Below are 21,111 nucleotides of genomic sequence, written 5' to 3' on the forward strand. Positions count from 1 at the left end.
AAGCAAATGGTTACCAGAGCAGAGGTGGTCGGGGGGATGGGTGAAATAAATGAAGGGGATTAAGAAAAACACTTATCTTGATGAGCACTGAGTAATATATGGAATTGTTGAATCACTATATTGTACACCTGAAACGAATATAACATTGTATGTTAACTAAACAAAAAGGGTAATCAGTTTACTATATATTGAAAACAAACAAGTTCCTGACTCTATCTACTGAAAAGGCCTAGAAATAATCATTCATCCGGTAGGAATAAGCACCCCTAGTGTCTAGATTGTAGTCCCTAAGTAGCATATTCAAATAAAACGAACCAAGGTCCTTTGGGGGAAAGAAATGATTTCAGGATTGAGTCAGAAATGCACAGGATGAGTCTGAACATTCTGTTACATCAGACAGCAAGAGAGCTATCAAAAACTATTAGAATCATGTTACAAGGACTCAGGCACCGAACTGAAGAGCCTCTCAATGGCCTGGCCAAAAATAGTATAATTTGAGGGTCTAGTATAATGGACCTATAGATATAAAAAAAAAAAAGTTTAATTCTTGAGCTCCTAACAACAATGAATAAAAACCTACTGGTCACCTTTTTAGGATTCTAAGAAACCAACTCATTATTCAAATATTCCTTCCTAGACAGACTGTCCTTTAGGGTAACCAAACAGTTGATGAGAAGTTTTACTTTATGAAGAGTATTTCACCTAATCATTGAAGGAGGAATGGCAGAATTAAAATATCATTTTGCAACCTCTAATCTAGACAGTAATCATCAAGGGTGGATAGCATTACAAAAAGAAAGAGAACCAGATATAATGTGCCTCCTGATGGAATCACATATCACCACCTATGATACATTCATGACAAAAAAAAAATCCCAACTGAATCTGATCGGCATCTAGACTTAACTACCAATTTTCAGGAAACAGTTAAATGATGCCACAGAGATGCAATCGGCAAAATCCAAACAGGACAAATGAACCATTTTTTTTTTCTTTTCTAACACATACAGAGAAAGAAAAGAGGTAGAAGGGTACCTTCTATACCTCTATAAATAAGAGACTCAAAAGACCTCAATGAACTGCAGTGCACAGTCCTTATTTGGATTCTAATCTGGATAAATGATTAAAGAATTCAACAATTATGAAAATTTAAACACTGGCTAGATACTGATGACACAAATTATTTCCAACTTTTCTAGAGGCAATAATGGCATAATAGTTGTTTTAAAAAATAATCCTTGTCTTTTAGAAACACATACTCATTTGTATTTGCTTCAGAATAATCCTGTGTAGAAGTGAGGGTAGGGTAATGTGCAAGGAAGAAACAGGTTATCAGTATAAATGAAACAAGACTGACTCGGAGTTGAAGCTGGATGGTGAGTATATGCGAGTTCATAACTCCTCTACGTTCCTATGTCTGAAATTTATTATTATAAAGGTTTTTAAAGGGGGTCGGTAAAGGGGCGCCTGGGTGGCTCAGTCGTTAAGCGTCTGCCTTCGGCTCGGGTCATGGTCCCAGGGTCCTGGGATCCAGCCCCGCATCAGGCTCCCTGCTCAGCAGGAAGCCTGCTTCTCCCTCTCCCACTCCCCCTGCTTGTGTTCCCTCTCTCGCTGTGTGTCTCTCTGTCAAATAAAATCTTAAAAAGGGGGGGGTTGGTAGAGAACAGAATATCTGCAAGGCTCTAATCATATGAACAGCATTGATTTAAACAAAACTGTGAAACAACTCTGCTGTGGGAAAACGAAGTAGAGTGTGATATAGCAAATCCAAATCCACACATACCTTGCAAAAAAACAACTACAAAATGTCTAAAAATTTGATTAATCAAGAAATAGCAATATAGGAATATTAATTAAAATATGGATATATTCTATTGGAATCAGCTAAAAGAGATGCAGGTATCTCCCTTTAGGGAGTACCCTTATTTCTGAGATAAAGAAAACTGGTGATTCATTTAGAAATTCCCCATGATCCACACTTCCTATCTAACTTCAAACTGAACTTTGTTTGTGGATGCCCTAAAAGTCACAGAGGTCTGTCGGAATCAGCTACCAAGACCACAATCTTCCACGCTCATAAACCAGGAGGTCTTGCAACAGCCTAACATTTGGAACTACCAACATCCCTTCCTATTCTGTCTCACTGGTAAATACTGATCTGTAGAACAAACCCATGTTTGCTCCCAACTAAGCAATTCATACTTCGCCACCTCATCAAATCACTGTCTGGAAAGCAAAAGTTCATTCTACAAATCTATTCTCATTTCCTAAGAATACATTTCCTTTCCATCATAGCTCCTGGGACAGGGCTGAGGAAAGAGATGCGAGATGAAAATATTAATGCTGGGTCAAAAGAAGGTGGTACTTAAGAATGGTAAGGGATTCTCTGGTTAGACTCAAGGGAAAAAGGAGACCAAGGATCCTGAAAGGGAAACCTCATAGCCAAAAATGTCAGGAGTAGGAAAACAAATACTCACATGACCATTAAAAAAATTTAGGTTTTTAATTTGAAACTAAATGTCAGGAAGGTAAGAAAAAGCATCAACTCACCTGGGCCATGGCTTTCAGTATTGCAGGAGAGGATCAGTCCTCCTTGGGGCTGTTTTCTTGAGAAAGGACAGTATTCTGAGAAAGCAGGACTGGGGAAGCAAAGACATGCTCTAGAAATCACACTGGCTTTACAGCTTTCACTGTGGGTCTTATGATGTAACTGTGGTCAGTGGGAGTATGGGATAAATCATACTTCTTCAGCTCCAGAAGTTTTAGCTACAGTAAAATGGATCCTGGCTAGTGGATTCAAAGGAATACAGACTCAGATTCCTTCTCCTTCCTCTGATTAACCACGTGATTCAGGTCAGACCTGGTCCCACTTCAGTGAACCGGAGACAGAGCTGCTTTGACCTGCTTGAGGAGATCCCGCCTCTGCAGCCCTCAAGCAGATTCACCCAAATGGTATCCTTTGTGCAGGAACCCGGTATGCTCTGATTAGAAGGACTAAGACTTCCCTAATGAAGTCTTCTCACTTCCCAAGCTCAAAACAGTCTGTCAACTCCCTTCTCCCCAGAACTCCCGACCTCAGTCATACACAGAGGCACTCCTCACTCTTACCCTATAGCTCTGTTTTTCTCGAAAGAAAGAAAGAAAGAAAGAAAGAAAGAAAGAAAGAGAAAGAAAGAAGGAAAGAAAGAAAAATCAACTTTGCTTATATGTTTTTGACATGCAAAACGAAGTGTCAACTTTTATAGCTTTTGGGTAAGAAGACTTTTTCTTACCTATACATATTTATATAAATTTCTCTGTTTAATGCTTTGTCACACTTAGGTCTCTATTTATTTATTTTTTTATTATGTTATGTTAGTCACCATACAGTACATCATTAGTTTTTGATGTAGTGTTCCATGATTCATGGTTTGCATATAACACCCAGTGCTCCATGCAATATGTGCCCTCCTTAATACCCATCAGCAGGCTAGCCCATCCCCCCAGCCCCCTCCCCTCTAAAACCCTGTTTGTTTCCTGGAGTCCATAGGCTCTCGTGGTTCATTTCCCCCTCTGTATACCCCCTCTTCATTTTTCCCTTCCTTCTCATACTGATCTCCCTGCTATTCCTTATGTTCCACAAATAAGTGAAACCATATGATAATTGTCTTTCTCTGCTTGACTTATTTCACTTAGCATAATCCCCTCCAGTCCCGTCCATGTTGATGCAAATGTTGGGTGATCATTCCTTCTGATGGCTGAGTAATATTCCATTGTATATATGGACCACGTCTTCTTTATCCATACATCTGTTAATGGGCATCTCGGCTTCTTCCACAGTCACACTTAGGTCTTTAATCAATTATTATTTTATTTTGGTAGAATATTATTTAATAAAATACTGTAAGATTATAAATTATAATTTTATTTCAGTGTAATTTATGAGTTAGGAAACCTACTTAATTTCTCTCATAGGAAGCCAACTACCCAAGTGTACCAAAGTCACATGTGAATAATACATACCACTTAAAATGCACTATTTTTTTATATGCCACTAAGAAAGATAAAAACTGTATAAGATATTACCTGACGTCAGATATGCTGAAACAAAGGGGGAAAAAAGTGAGCCTCACAGCAGGTGACTACAGCATTGATTTAAATGCTATACCATTATCACAGATGATACATGTTTGGATTTATTGTAGTTCTCTTTTGGTTCAGTGATCCATCTTTATTCTTTTGCCAGCAACACACTCTATTTATTATAATTTAAAAATATGTCAATAAATATGTCTTATAATTTAAAAATATGTCTTAATAAAAGGCCGCTTCTGTTACGTATCTATTAGAATGGCCAAAGCCAGAACACTGACAACATGAAATGCTGGTGAGGAGCAACAGGAGCTCTCATTCATTGCTGGTGGGAATGCAAAATGGTACAGCCACTTTGGAAGACAGCTTGACAGTTTCTAACAAAACTCGACATACTTGGGGTGCCTGGGTGGCTCAGTCGGTTGTGTCTGCCTTTGGCTCAGGTCATGATCCCAGGGTCCTGGGATTGAGCCCCGCATCCGGCTCCCTGCTCAGCAGGGAGCCTGTTTCTCCCTCTCCCTCTGTGCTCTCTCTCAAATAAATAAAATATTTAAAAAAAAAAAAACCAAACATACTTTTACAATCCAGCGATCATACTTCTTAGTATTTATCCAAAGGAGCGGAAAAATTATGTCCACACAAAGACTTGCACAGCAGCTTTATTCCTAATTCCCAAAACTTGGAACCTTTAGTAGGTTAATCATTAAATAAACTGGTCCACCCAGAAAATAGAATGTCATTCAGTGATAAACAGAAGTGAGCTATGGAGCCATAAAAAAATATAAAGGAAGCTTAGATGCATATTACTAAGTAAAAGAAGCCAATACGAAAAGGCTACATACTGTATGACTCAAACTATATAATCTGGAAAAAGCAAAACTCTGAAGACAGTAAAAAGATCAGCGGCTGCCGAGGGCTCGGGGAGGGATAAATAAGTAGAACCCAGAGGATTTTCGAGGCACTGAAACTACTCTGCATGATCCTATAATGATGGATACGTGTCATTATACATTTGTCCTAACCTATAGAATGAACAATAAATAATAACAATAAATAATAAATATAACAACAAAAAACAGATAAATAACAATAATAAAAACAACAAATAAATAATCTAAACTGTGAACTTTGGATGATTATGCGGTGTCAGTATAGGTTCATCAACTGTACCAAATGGGGGCGCCTGGGTGGCTCAGTTGGTTAAGCATCTGCCTTGGGCTCAGGTCATGATCCCAGGTCCTGGGGTTCCAGCCCCAAGTCAGGCTCCCTGATCAGCGGGGAGTCTGCTTTCCCCCCTCCCGCTGCCCCTCCCTTCCCACTCATGCGCTCTCTCTCTGTCTCTCAAAGAAATAAATAAAATATTTTTTAAAAATTTAAAAAAACTTTTATAAAAAAAAGTGTACTAAATGTACCTGGTGGGGGAAGTTGATAATGAACGGGGGGCTATGGGTGTATGGGGGAAATCTTTGTACGTTCCTCTTGATTTTTCTATAAGCCTAAAACTGCTCTAAAACCATAAAGTCTTTAAAAAAAAAAAAGTTTGGCTCTGAAGCTAGACTGTCTAGATTAAAAATAAATAAATAATCCCTCATTACTCATCTTCTTCAAGTTTCCTGATACTCTGACTTACTTTCCTATATGAGCATAAATTGTTTAAAAGATGTATTGGTATTTTTCTTGAGGCTGCATAAAATGAATACCTTAACTTAAGGAGTTCTGACACCTTTGTGATGTTGAGTCTCGCTCTCCTAGAACACAGAATACATTTCTATTTATTCAGGTCAATGTTTGTGTCCTTCAGGATACTGAAAAGTTTTCCTCATGTGTATCATGCTCATTTCTTTTTCAGATTATTTCTAGGTATCTTATACTATTTTTGTGGCTATTATTAATTATATTTATAAAATTATAATAATTAATATGTATAAGATGTAATTACATAACAAAATTAACATATAAGTATGTATTTATTATATGTAAATGTGTTCTATATTATTGTTTACTTATAATTGTTATTATACTTTTCCCAATGCATCTTCCATCTATTTTTGTTTTAAATATAAAAAATTCTATTGATTTCTGGATACTATGTACCTTTTTGAATTCTCTTATTTGTAACAGTTTTCAGTCTATAACAGGATGTTAAACTATGCCTCTCTCATACTTAGTTTAGGAGAAGTCCTGAAGAAAAACAAGACAATAGGGGTCATGAAACACTGCATTCTGCAGCGAGAACCCTGGCCATCTTTTTTTTTTTTTTTTAAGATTTTACTTATTTATTTGAGAGAGAGAGCGAGAGCGAGAGAGAGCACAAGTGGAGGGGAGGGGCAGAGGGAGAGGGAGAAGCAGACTCCTCACTGAGCAGGGACCCCCATGCGGGGCTCAATTCCAGGACCCTGAGATCATGACCTGAGCTGAAGTCAGACTCTTAACAGACAGCCACCCAGGCGCCCTAAGAACCCTGGCCATCTTATGTATCGTGCAAAAGGAGCTGGCTGCAAACTGATTTTGTGCCCTTGGTTCAATTCAACATCTATTCTAAAGGTGTTTCAGAGATTGGAGAGTGTATGAGAGGAGGCTGTCTTTGAGAGAAAGATCTGTTTTAGATCTTTATTTATTTTTAGAAAGCACTGGTGTGCTCTGTATTCCTCCTACTTCACAGGGACAGAAAAAAGGGACCTCAGTGCTGCAAGGGTTCCAAGTAGATGTGACAGAAGGTCTTGGGAAAATTTTCCTTGAGTTTAGAAGGCACAAAGACTGGGGCAACATTCCATCTTGGAAGGAGATATGGACCCCATAGTAGGAACTGGCCTGGGTCTGACTTTATTCTTAAGCCTACCAAAAGGACTTCCAGCTCTAGAAAAGAGCTCCGTGGAGGACTAATGCCCAGGCTGTAATCCTGGAGTGGAGCCACTGCCCTCTGCTCAGTGGTTGTGAACATGCCCCAAGGCAATTGAAAACCAGCATCCCTACAATTAAGATTTTTCTTTCCCTCTCTTTTTGCTGCTCCCCACTTCAAGGAGTTGTCTAGTGAAACAGAGAAGTTTAGGAGAAAGGAAAAGAGAAGCAATCATCAAGTTTTCTCACCGGAAGCTTCTAGCTCAAGGAGCCAGGAGGTTAAACTTTTAAAACAAAAGTTTAGGGGTGCCTGAGTGGCTCAGTCGGTTAAGCGTCCGCCGTCGGCTCAGGTCATGATCCCAGAGTCCTGGGATCCAGCCCCGAGTCAGGCTCGCTGCTCAGTGGAGAGCCTGCTTCTCCTTCTGCCTGCTGCTCCCCCTGCTTCTATGCGTTCTCTGTCTCTCTCGCTCGCTCGCTCTCGCTCTATCTCAAACAAATAAAATCTTTAAAAAATAAATAAAACAAAAGTTTATGGCATCAATTAGTCAGTGAAACAGACGTTCTAATTACTAAAATGAGACTGATTTTGTGATTGAAAGAAATCAGGGGACCTGCTCAACAGGGGAATCTGCTTCTCCCTCTCCCTCTGGCCCTCCCGCTTCTGTTCTCTCTCTCTTGCTCACTCTCTCTCTCTCAAACAAATAAAATCTTAAAAAAAAATTATCAGGTCATGGGCAATATGGTTTTATCTAGACTCTCCTCTACTCATTTTAGGTTAGCTTTGATTTTTGTTTAAATAGCTTTATTGAGATATACTTTGCATATTATATAAGTCAATCATTTAAAATACATAAATTCTATGTTTTTTACTATATCACCATGATGTAATTTTAGAACATTTTCACTTCCCCAAAAGAAAACCCATTAACAATCTCCTTTTCCCCCTCCTCCCTCAGCCCTAAGCAGACATGAATCTACTTTCTGCCTCTATGGACTTGTCTAACATTTCATATAAATGGAACCATAGGACATGTGGCCTTTTGTGACTAGATTTTTTCATTTATCACGTTTTCAAGGTTTATCCACATTGTGGCATGTTATCAGTACTTCATTCCCTTTTATTGCTGAATAATATTCCATTGTATGGATAGGTCACATTTTGTTTATCCATTCATCAGTTGATAGACATTTGGATTATTTCCATTTTTTGGCTATTGTGAATAATGCTGCTATGAACATTCACGGACAAGTTTTTGTGTGAATACGTATTGAGTTCTCTTGAGTATATACCTAGAAATGGGACGGCTAAGTCACAAGGCAACTCTGTTTAACATTTTGAAGAACTGCCAAACCATTTTCTAAAGAGGTTGAACCATGTTGCATCCCACCAGCAATTTCTAAAAGCTTCATCTTGTTATTATCTCTTTTTTTATCATAGGTATCCTACTACATAGAAGTGGTATCTCATTGTGGTTTTGATTTACATTTTCCTTATGACTAATGATGCTGAGTGAAATTAGTTTTTAAGAACTCAATTCTTTAGAATTCTTTTCTAATGTAATATCCAGTATCATCCCTTACTTTCCAGAAGGCATTCCCATTCATGTGGGAAGAGGCAATAGCTCTTATTTCCTATTAAGGACAAGGAAATTGAGGATGGAAGAAACACTGTGAATGGCTAATGGGAGACGGGAACACATCCCCTACTATGACTGTGATTTGTCCACTGCATCTTTTCATTCTGTCAAATATATTTGAAACATTTTACAAAGGTATGTACATTTAGGACTATAGTTTCTTATTGGTGGACTAACCTTTTTATTATAAATTATTGCTCTTCCTGGCAAAGCTTCTGTTCTAAAGTCTGTCCTCATACAATGAAGTAGGAATGTAAATTGATAAAATTATTTAGGAAAACTACCAGTGTATATTAATGCTGAATATATGTATAACCTACAACATAAGTATTTCACTCCTAGGGGTATACCCAAGAGAAGGCATTTACTTGTGCACCAAAAGACATGAAGAATGTTCAGAGTAGCCTTTTCCATAATTGCCCCAATATGAAATCTTGAAAACAACTCAAATGCCAGTCAATAATGGAATGGATAGGGGCGCCTGGTTGGCACAGCGGTTAAGCGTCTGCCTTCGGCTCAGGGCGTGATCCTGGCGTTCTGGGATCAAGCCCCACATCAGGCTCCTCTGCTATGAGCCTGCTTCTTCCTCTCCCACTCCCCCTGCTTGTGTTCCCTCTCTCGCTGGCTGTCTCTATCTCTGTCAAATAAATAAATAAAATCTTTAAAAAAAAATGGAATGGATAAATAAATAGTGTTATATTCATACAATGGAATTTTCAACAGCAATAATAATGAATGATCCATAAAAACAGGATGAAACATGGATGAATCCTGCATATTCATACTACATAATATTATTATGTATTACAGTCATACCACCTGTGAAATACAGTGTTAAACAAAAAAAGCCAAGCACAAATTATGTGATACCATTTATATAAAATTCCAGAACAGACAAAATTAATCTATGGCTGTAGAAGACAGAGCGATGGTTATCTGTGGGAGAGGTGAGTAGTGAATGGATGGGACAAGAATTGGGCTTCTAAAATGCTGGTAATGTTCTATTTCCTAATCTGATTTGAGATCTGGTTAAAGGAATATGCTCACTTTAAAAAATTCATCAAGTCATACACTTTGATTTCTGTACTTTTGGAATGTAGGTAATACTTTAAAAACAATATGATATATCTTTGTATCAGCAAATAAAAAATGAAAATATCAAGTGACCAAGTATTAGAGAGAACACAGATGACTACGTTGATAAACTGCTGGCAAGACTTTAACTGGTATAACCATATTGAAAACCAGCTCAGCATTAATCTAGGAAATTTGAAGATATGGCCTGGCAATTCCATTTGCATGTTTATACCCTAGGAAAAGCATGCATATGTGCACCAGAGTACTTATAAAAATATGTTCTGAGTAGCCCTTTTAAGTGAGCCCAAAACAAGAAACAATCAATGTCCAAATACATAGCTGTGGTTTATAGCAATAAGATTAAGCCTAAGAAATACAATACTGTGTGAAAAAAAGACTCAAAACAGTATTACTCAGCACAATTTAATTACTATAAAATTAAAAAGACAAAACTATATTACTTAGGGATGTGTAGATATATGATAAATTGTTTGATTGTTTTTTTTAAACACCAACAAGAAAATACATTATCACCAAAGTCAGAATAAAGGTTACCTAAAGAGGTGAAGAGAATAGGTTTATTCTGGGGGCAGGAAGAACAGAGGCTTCTGGAAGGGCTGACACAAGTTTTTATTACATAGAGATTCCCTTTATAATTCTTTTTTATTAAAGATTTTATTTATTTATTTGACAGAGAGAGACAGCGAGAGAGGGAACACAAGCGAGGGGAGTGTGACAGGGAGAAGGAGGCTTCCCGAGGAGCAGGGAGCCTGATGCAGGGCTTGATCCCAGGACCCTGGGATCATGACCTGAGCCGAAGGCAGACACTTAACGGCTGAGCCACCCAGGCACCCCTCCCTTTATAAGTCTTAAACCGTATGTCTATATTTTAAGCATTTTTGTGTATGTATGTAATATTCAGAAATTTTTAACCAAGGAAAAATTAATTACATAATAGCTATAAATTTTAGTGAAAACATAAAATATGAAATGATAAATGCTATGAGAGTCTGATCTTGAAAATAATGTATACTGTATGTACACAGGAAATGTGTTAGAATGAAATCGATCAATAACAATGGTTATTATCTGTGTGGTAGGAGTTTACTCTTGCTTTCTGTAACTTCCCATTTTCCAAATTCTCTAAAATAATCATGTGTACGTGTGTATGTGTGTGTTTATGTGTGTGTTTAAAAAGAAGCAAAAGCTTAATACATTGGAGAAATTGAGCTATTTTCTAAATTAGTATGTGAACACTATGTAGAAGGAAATGAGGGGAACTGTTGGGATCTGTGTGTCCACCCCTACAGCTTCCCATCATTTTCTTTAATGGAAATTTGTCCAGGTCACATAGATGCGTCCATGCTAAACAAGGCCATCTAGAAGAAGAAAGCTTAAAAAGGCAAACCCCTTGCACCTTCTATTTGGCTTCCTCAACAGCCATCCCTCCTTCTTCCTCTGGGGACCTATCTGAGAAGAGCAGAGCTGAGAAAGGAGAAAGGAATCCTGAGATACCACCCCTTTATTGTGGCCCGACTGACCAGAGCAGTAGTGGCTCTGAAATCACACCTACCACCCATGGAGAGGAGGGATGGAGAGAGGTCAGAGTCTAGACTGTTCAGAGCATTCCTGTCTGAGCATGTCAGAAGGGAAGAAGTCTCTGCTGTCCAAGACCAAAATCTTGTCTTGACCTCACACAACTCCTGGGACAACACACACTGCCACCCTGGCAACAACTACAGGCACGCTCCAACTGCACACACGGTGCCACAAAAAGTTACATGATCACACTCACACGTCCTCACAAAGTCATAGATACCCAGTAGGCTTAGTGTTACTAACAATCATACAATCACAACCACGCACACACATAACACTTCCTCAGATAACACTCATGGCCGCATAATCACAGATTCTGTACACTCCCCACCTCCTACACACAATGTCACACAAAACGAACGCACACACTCACAGACCCACAGTGGGGACAGTCACACCTTACACACACGGAGCCGCACAGCCAGAACCACACACCTACAGCAGGGATATCCAGCCACACCTGCAAACAGAGGTCCGCGCATGGTCAGTCGCAATGACACACCCACCACAGGGACAGACAATCACACCCCTACACGGAGCGCCGCACAGTCACATAAGGTCACAGTCGCACACATGGAATCCTGTTCCTCTTGTCCCTTCCCTAGTCCGAGGAACTCACACGCGCCCGAGACTCCAGACCCGCTCAGACCGCCCCTTCAGGCTGCTCCGCCCCAACCCACGGACGCACCTGCGCAGCCTGGTCGAACCCCCAAGACTTAGGCCGCTCACCTTGTAATTCTCCTTGCCAGGAGGCCGAGGGTCGGGCAAGAGAGTGAAGGAGCGGCCCTGTTCCTCCGGGGGCCTCTGGGAAATGTAGTCCGGAAGCAGGTCGACTCAGACAAGATGGCGCCTGGCGCTTTGATTTCCTGCTGGCACAAAAACCTGGGCCAAGCCGATATCCCTGCTCCCCTCTCCAGATCGTTGCAAGGGGTCTTTTAGAGCCAAGTGCAGTCTCCGAGTCAGGTTCCCACAGGAGACATCCTGGAGATAAGCTTCCTCCATGGGCTCTGCGAGTGCCTGGGAGCCACATGTTTCCGAAGAAGTAGAAAAATGTTGCTGGTTCCCACAGAAGTTGATTAAAGCCGCAAGAACTTGTGGGAAATGTAGTCTAGAAGTGGAAAGAGCGAGGCTACCGCCCATGTATCTTGTCTCAGATAACTGCGCTAAGCTTGCCCGCAGTGAAGAGTGGAGCCTCACCCAAGACTCTTTTGGAACTTGTAACTGTTAACCTTGAAAATAAAACTGTCAGTTGCTTGACCACCAAAATGGGTTTGTTGGGAATAACAGAATTGCAATTCATTAAGTGAAAGCTCTGTCGAGATGGTAGACAAGTCCTGCTAACAAAGGAGAGAAACAGCTCTTTCATGGAAAAGGAGGAAGTTGGGAAATTATTTTGAAGGAAAATCCACTGCAGGGGTAGTCAATTTCTTGTAGGTGACGCACTGTACATCCTTCCCCTTTGGGGCTTGTAATTTACATTACATTCTTTCCTGTTGAGGGTCCTTAATTGACAATTCTTCCTCTAACTGACAGACCCTCTTTTAGCCTCCTGACTCTACTTTAGTGAGGTTTCCCCGTATTTTCACATAACCTACTGACACTACCTAGGATTGACTGACTACATTGCCATTTTTGCCTTCCTCAGTGGATGAGTGTGGAGCAAGACCTGGACACTGCTCAGGGAACAGGAACCTGGGAGTCTCAGACCTGAATACCACAAGAGAAACTGAAGATGAGTAATCCAAAAGCCTGGAAAGGGGCTGGTGGCACGTTGTCTGGAATGTCAGGCTGCGTGTGTGTAAGATGATTGTGGTGACTCAGAGAATGGCCCCAATGTGTATAAGGTGATATGTGAATTTGGGTGAGTTACCTCATTTTCTTCATCTTGAAACTAATGGTACTTGGGGTTCATGTTCTGGTACCATCAATTTTACTTGACTTTTGGAAAATCAAAAACACATAGTTTCAAATATATATATATTTTTTATAAGATCATATTTCTATTCCTTGCATATGGCTGTGGATACCCCACCCTCCAATGCCTTAGGGATCTTGTTTTCATGTGTATAATTTCGGTCTCCTTCTACAGCATTTGGAGTTGTATTTTATTCCTCTCCAGTCTTCTATGATTTGATCCCTGACTCCCCCAACTTGGGGGGGGGATGGACTTACCAGTATGACCAGTACAACAGCTTAGATATGAATCCTACCCCTTTAACCTCTTGGAAACAATTAAAAGTCACAAATGGGGGCCAAAACAGAAAAATCCAGTTTCAGTGAGATTAAAAAAAAAAAGCCCATGGGGGCAACTGGGTGGCTCAGTCAGTTGGGTGTGTCCAACTCTTGATTTCAGCTGAGGTCATGATCTCAGGGTTGTAAGATCGGGCCCCATGCTCAGTCCCTTCAGCTTGGGATTCTCTCTCTCACTCTCTCTCTGTCCCTGCCCCTTCCCCCCACCCTGCTTATGCTTGCTCTCTCTCTCTCTCTCAAAAACCAAAAAACAAAACAAAATGAAAACAAAAAAACAAAAATAAAGAAAGCCCGTGAACTCTAAAATACATGTGAGTACTTCCCAATACAGTTGACATAGCCAGAAGAATGTCAGAGAATGAGAGCTGGTAAGCAGAGGATAGAAGTGGTGCTTAGAAGCTGGTGAAGCCTATTAGAAAAGACTCCAGAAATGGTGGGGATGGGAGGCGGAGTGGAATCACTTCAAGAAGACTAGGAGCTTACCTTGAAGGATGACCTTTGGAAAGGGAAATGCCATGAAGAGAGTAGAGGTCAAGCAGAGTGATATCAGGTGGAACTTATGTGCCAAGATCAGGACAGTCATGTTTAAGGGAAAATTGATTTGGAAAACTAAAATATGTCTTTAAGATAAAATAAGACACCAGAGAAAACCTCAAGTTGCTTAAAGGAGAGAAACATCAACTAGTGTCAAGTTTATACTCAATAATATTTAGTACCACAAATCAGTCAAACAAAACTAAAGGGATAATCAAGGGAGTGAAAGCCAAAGATTTTTGTCCAGAGTCAAGCTGCAATTTAAGTATGGTTATAATTTAGAGTCATCCTAAAATAAGAAAGTGAACTAAGGTGACTTGAGAGCCAAGGGTAGTAATATGAAGGTGAGTTTGTGCTAATAGAAAAACACAGAGGATGACAATTAAAATGTAAAAATAGCTAAAAACAAATCAACCCCCCAAAGATACTAAAGTGTTGGCCTGGTATGAGTAGAAGAGAATGGAGGAAATAAAGTAGAATAAGTAGGACTTGATGGAAGAAGAGTTTGCATGAGAATTATTTAGGACAAGAAAGAAGACTATGGATGCAGCTATTACAGAGATGAGAGTAGAAAAGAACTATGAGGAATAGAGTAAAATGTGAAATAAAATGGCTGGTTTTCAAGATTGTATGCTTCCGATTATGACAAGCCTGAGATTAAAATCCCAGTCCTGAAAATTACCATCTGTGACCTTGAACTAATGATGTGTGCTCTATATACAACATATTTTACATCATCAAAAATCTTGATAACAGTATTTTTTTTCAGAAGTGTCATATGAATCAAGGAAAACATGTGTAAAGCTTACACAAAATAAGTCCTCAAAAACTATTACATTAAACACCAACTCATTCTTTGAAGCCAATATTAAACATAGAGTTACTGTATGACCCAGTAATTCCACTCCTATACATACACCCAAGAACACTGGAAATGTATATTCATGCAAAAATTTGCACACAATTGTTCATTGCAGCATTATTTCACAATAGCCAAAAGTGGAAACAACCCAAATGCCTATAAACAGATTAATGGACAAAGAAAATGTGGTATATGCATACAATAGAATATTATTTGGCAATAAAAAATATATGCCACAACACAGATGGTCCTTGAAAACATGCTGAGTGAAGAAGCCAGTCACAGAAGACCACATTTCATTTATAAGAAATGTCCAGAATAGGCAAATCTATAGACAGAGGGTAAATTTGAGTTTACTTAGGGTTGGCAGGGTTAGGACAAATTGGAAGATATTGCTGGTAGGTCTAGGTTTTCTTTTTGGGGTGATAAAAATGTTTCTAAATTAGATAATGAGGATAGTCACACAGTTTGGGGGTTACAATTTTTCCACATGCTTGAAAACAGCTGTATTTTTCCATTTATTAAAATTATAGCCATTCTAGTGGGTATGAAGTGATATATCATTGTGAACAAAAGGGTTGATGGAAGGAGGTAAGTGGGGGATGGACTAGATGGGGGGTGGGTATTAAAGAGAGCAGTTGTTGTGATGAGCACTGAGTACTGTATGTAAGTGATGAATCACTGAATTCTACTCCAGAAATCAGTATTACACTGTATGTTAACTAACAAAATTTAAATTAAAAAAACTTTTAGCTCTTGAATTTAGCAGTTTGATCCATTTTGAGTTAATTTTTGTAAATGATGAGAGATGAGGGCCCAACTTCATTCTTTGCAGGTAGCTGTGCTGTTGTTGCAGTATATTTACTTAAAAGCCTGCTCAATTTTTCTCAACTGAATCATCAATATTGATTGATCTTATAGATGTTTGGGTTTATTTCTGGACTCTCAATTCTATTCCATTGATCTATGTTCCCATCCTTGTACCAATATAATAGTGTGTGATTGTCCTTATAGTAACTTTAAAATAGAAAAGTAGGAGTCCTCCTACTTTGTTTTCCTTTTTCAAGGTTGTTTTGGTTCTTCTGGGTCCCTTGCAATTGCATATGAATTTTATTTTATTTTATTATTTTTTTTAATGATTTTTTATTATATTGTGTTAGTCACCATACAGTACATCCCCGGATTCCGATGTAAAGTTCGATGCTTCATTAGTTGCATATAACACCCAGTGCACCATGCAATACGTGCCCTCCTTACTCCCCATCACCGGTCTATCCCAATCCCCCACCCCCTCCCCTCTGAGGCCCTCAGTTTATTTCTCATAGTCCATAGTCTCTCATGTTTCATTCCCCCTTCTGATTACCCCCCCTTCTTTATCCCTTTCTTCCCCTACCGATCATCCTAGTTCTTATGTTCCATAGATGAGAGAAATCATATGATAGTTGTCTTTCTCTGCTTGACTTATTTCACTTAGCATTATCTCCTCCAGTGCCGTCCATGTTGCAGCAAATGTTGAGAACTCGTTCTTTCTGATAGCTGAGTAATATTCCATTGTATATATGGACCACAACTTCTTAATCCAGTCATCTGTTGAAGGGCATCTCGGCTCCTTCCATGATTTAGCTATTGTGGACATTGCTGCTATGAACATTGGGGTGCATATGGCCCTTCTCTTCACTACGTCTGTATCTTTGGGGTAAATACCCAGTAGTGCAATGGCTGGATCATAGGGTAGCTCAATTTTTAACTTTTTAAGGGACCTCCACACTGTTTTCCAGAGTGGCTGTACTAACTTGCATTCCCACCAACAATGTAGGAGGGATCCCCTTTCTCCACATCCTCTCCAGCAATTGTTTCTTGCCTTGTCTATTTTTGCCATTCTAACTGGCGTAAGGTGGTGTCTCAGTGTGGTTTTGATTTGAATTTCCCTGGTGGCTAATGATTTTGAACATTTTTTCATGTGTCTGTTAGCCATTTGTATGTCTTCATTGGAAAAGTGTCTGTTCATATCTTCTGCCCATTTTTTGATTTGTTTATTTGTTTCTCCGTGTATTGAGTTTGAGAAGTTCTTTGTAGATCTTGGATACCAGTCCTTTATCTGTAGTGTCCTTTGCAAATATATTCTCCCATTCCGTGGGCTGCCTCTTAGTTTTTTTGACTGTTTCCTTGGCTGTGCAGAAGGTTTTTATCTTGATGAAGTCCCATAAGTTCATTTTATCTTTTGTTTCTCTTGCCTTTGGGGATGTGTCGTGAAAAAGGTTGCTTTGGCCGATGTTGTAGAGGTTGCTGCCTATGTTCTCCTCTAGAATTTTGATGGATTCCTGTCTCACATTGAGGTCTTTCATCCATTTGGAGTTTATCTTTGTGTATGGTGTGAGAGAGTGGTCAAGTTTCATTCTCTTGCATATAGCTGTCCAATTTTCCCAGCACCATTTCTTGAAGAGACTGTCTTTTTCCCACCGGATGTGTTTTCCTGCTTTATCAAAGATTAGTTGCCCAAAGAGCCGAGGGTCCATTTCTGGGTTCTCTATTCTGTTCCATTGGTCTATGTGTCTGTTTTTGTGCCAGTACCATGCTGTCTTTGTGATCACAGCTTTGTAGTACAGCTCGAAATCCGATATTGTGATGCCCCCAGTGTTGTTTTTCCTTTTCAACAGTTCCTTGGAAATTCGGGGCCTTTTCTGGTTCCATACAAATTTAAGGACTCTCTGTTCCAGTTCTTTGAAAAATGTCCTCGGTATTTTGATCGGGATAGCATTGAAAGTGTAGATTGCTCTGGGTAGCATGGACATTTTAACTATGTTAATTCTACCGATCCATGAGCATGGAATATCTTTCCATCTTTTTATGTCTTCCTCAATGTCTTTCAAGAGTGATTTATAGCATATGAATTTTAGAATCAGCTTGTCAGCTTTTACAAATAAGTCATCTGGGATTCTGATGGGATTGTTTTGAATCTATAGATCAACTTGGGGAGTACTACCATCTTAACAATATTAAGTCTTCCTATCTATAAACTTGGAATGTTTTTCCATTTGCTTAAATCTTTAAAAATTTTAAAATTTATTTAACCAAATGTTTTGTAGTTTTCTAAGTTTTTCACTTTTTTGTTAAATTTATTCCTAAGTAGGTGTGCCTGGCTCAGTTGTTTATGGGTCTGCCTTTGGCTCAGGTCATGATCCCAGGGTCCTGGGATCGGGTCCGCGAGTCTGCGACGGTCTCCCTGCTCAGCAGGGAGTCTCCTCCTCCCTCTCCCTCTGCCCCTCCCCCTGCCTGTGTGCTCTTTCTCTCTCAAGCAAATAAAATCTTTAAATAAATAAATTTATTTATTCCTAAGCATATTATTATTTTGATGTTATTATAAATGAAATTGTTTTTAATTTCATTTTCAGATTGTACATTGCAAGTGTATTTAATACAACTGAGTTTTTCTACAATTCAATATTTGTATATATTGTGAAATGATCACAATAAGTCTAGTTAACATCACTACACAGTTACTAATTCTTTTCTTGTGATAAGAATTTTTAAGATCTATCCTCTCAGCAACTTTCAATTATATAACTATTGTCACCATACTGTATATCACATCTTTAGAACCTATTTATAACTAGACCTTTGACCACCTTCACCCATTTCAGCCACCCAACACCCCTCACCTCTGGCAACCACCAATCTGTTCTCTGTACCTATGAATTTGGGTTTTATTTTGTTTTAGATTCTGTGTATAAGTGAGATCATACAGTATTTGTCTTTCTCTGTCTGATCGATTTCACTTAGCATAATGCCCTCCAGGTCATCCATGCTGTTACAAATGGCAAGATTTCCTTCTTTTTGTGGCTGAATAATATTCCACGTTCTAAATATATCACATTTTCTTTTTCCATTCATCCACTGATTAACACGTAGATTGCTTCCATGTCTTGGCTATTGTAAATAGTGCTGCAATGAACATGGGCGTATACATGTTTTTGAGTTAGTGATTTCATTTCCTTTGGATAAATACTCAGAAGTGGAATTGCTGTATCATCTGGTAGTTCTACTTTTAATTATTTGAGAAAACTCCATATTGTTTTCCATAGTGGTTAGACCAATTTAAATTTCCACCAACAGTGCATAAAATTTCCCTTTTCTCCACTTCCTTGCCAATGCTTATTTCTTATCCTTTCATAATAGTCATTCTATCAGGTGTGAGGGGATATCTCATTGTGGTTTTGATTTGCATTTCCCTGATACGGTGAGCACATTTTCATGTACTTATTGATCATATGTATGTCTACTTATTAATAAGTTAATAATAACTACTTATTAGTAGCACCCAGCTAGTGCTGTCTCTGTCTGAAATAAATAAAATCTTTAATAAATAAATAAACAAACAGGGTCTAAAATGCCCAGTGTTTATCACCCACTTGGCTAAGCACAGATCTCAGCCACCGTAAAAATGCCTACCCAGGAAATCAACCTCTACGTACCCCTAGTAAGGACAAGTCCCGTGCCCAGACTCAGTGGAGTGCAAAGTGCTTTCCACCAGATTCCTGATGTTTTCATCTCCAGACCACAGTTTTCAGATAGCTCTGCAACTTCCCACATCAAGTGCTTTCAGGGACTTGGGAGTTCTTTCCTGCTTCTTGATGCAGAAGCTCCCACACTAGGCCGGTGGGCCATCTGGGAGCCCTCGCTCGGATTTTAGAGCGAAATTCCTGAAGAGTGGACAGGAATTCAGATCCCGCCCGGCGGGCGCCATTTCTCCCCCCGCGCAGTCTCGCTCCAGACTACACTTCCCAGAAGTCCCCCGGCGCTACTCAACTTTCCGTTGGGTCCGTTCTCACGGGTGCGGTACTTTAACCTCCCTGCCGAGAGCAGCTGGAGACTGCGGTAGGCGTGGCTCAGCTCGGCTTGTTTGGAGCTAACGCTGGAGCGGCTTGAGGTGAAGCAGTCTGAACCCGTGTGGAAGCAGAGCGGATGCACAGCTTTAGGCCTCTGAGCTTGGAGCGGGCTGAGGGGTAGAGGCTGTGGATGTGGATGTATGTGAGTGTGTGACGGTGTGAGGCGCCTGTGACGCTGGGTTTGACAATCACCATGTCCCCGTGACGGGTGTATGATTGTGACGTTGTGTGACTGTGTGTGTGTGTGTGTGTTTAGGTGCGGGGAGCCCATGGCTCTGCTGGTATGACTGTGTGTATCCCTGGCATGGTTCATCTACGAGAAACCACGTGTGCGACCGTGTGGTGCCTATGACTGTACAGATGTCGTGTGTGTATGCGAGGGAATGTGCGATTGTGACCGTGACCGTGGCATTGCGTGTATGGTTATGGAGTGCCTTCGACTGCCATTGTGACTCCCATACTCTGTCCCAGGAGACCCCTGTCACTCAGGACCGATTCTGGTCAGTCCTACCTGAGAGCCTCATCGGACCCCCCTCCTCTCTTGATGGGAGGAGCGGAACTGAGACAGGGCTCGGGCACGGTTTTCGCAGGAAAATTTTAACATGCACTCTTAGCGGCAGCCAGCTCTGGCTTGAGGTTGAGAAGCCTACTCCGTGTTGTCTCTGGCCACATCTACTTGATTCTTGCTTTAGATCAGGAGACGTGAAAATATGAAGTAGGTTGTGATGGTCCTTGCACGTAAGATGATAATCAGTGTATTCAAGTGATCTAAAGCAGTAATTATTAAGATTAGTTTCCAGGGGATGAAAATCCCCTTCAAACTTTAAACTACAAATTTTGCAGCTACTTGATTTTGTGCTTCATCCCCGCACCCCAGTACTTTCCTGAGAATCACAAGGGAGGGACATGAGCTTCATACCAAAATAATAATAGTAAAAACATTTGTTAATGAAAATGTGAGAGACCAGGCCCAAAAATCAAAGTCTTGGAATGACCTTTAAGATGATAATATCCAAAAACAACAGTGGGATATGGTTAAGTTAATCCAGGCCATATCCATGTAATAGAATTTTTTCACAACTAATATATATTGTTTCAGAGTTTGTGTCATTTTTTTAATGTTCTGAAACAAGTCTGTGGTGTTTGCTTCAGTCACATTGATTTCTTAATGACCCATATTCCTGTCACAGGCATGTGTTTACAGTCTGTTCGTAATTTTCTTGCCATTTAGGATGCGCCTACCCTATCTCTGGTTACTTTTTTTCCCACAAAATAAAAATAACCTTATAGTCTTTTTCTGATGGAAGTATTACAGACTTAATGAAAAATAATCAGAAACTTGAGATTATAAAGAATC

At 39.8% G+C, this 21,111-nt stretch overlaps 1 protein-coding gene across 5 annotated transcripts in view; it reads right to left on the minus strand.

Moving 5' to 3' along the window:
- LOC103660999 (zinc finger protein 383) overlaps positions 1-12,293 on the minus strand; it is a 22,019-nt gene extending 9,726 nt beyond the window's left edge. Inside the window, exons 1-2 of one of the 5 annotated variants that reach the window (XM_008688657.2) lie at positions 11,952-12,293; positions 2,551-2,606 (exon numbers count right to left, since the gene is read on the minus strand). In XM_008688657.2, the coding sequence (XP_008686879.1) occupies positions 2,551-2,559 (9 nt within the window). In that variant the 5' untranslated portion in view covers positions 2,560-2,606; positions 11,952-12,293. Of the gene's footprint in view, positions 1-2,550; positions 2,640-11,951 lie in introns of all 5 variants that reach the window. The other 4 variants (XM_040633902.1, XM_040633904.1, XM_008688658.2 and 1 more) reach the window with 4 other exon arrangements.
- Between the last annotated feature and the right edge of the window lie 8,818 nt (positions 12,294-21,111).

The sequence above is a fragment of the Ursus maritimus genome, unplaced genomic scaffold (genome assembly GCF_017311325.1).
Source record: "Ursus maritimus isolate PB19 unplaced genomic scaffold, ASM1731132v1 scaffold_19, whole genome shotgun sequence".
NCBI classification, from domain to species: domain Eukaryota; kingdom Metazoa; phylum Chordata; class Mammalia; order Carnivora; family Ursidae; genus Ursus; species Ursus maritimus.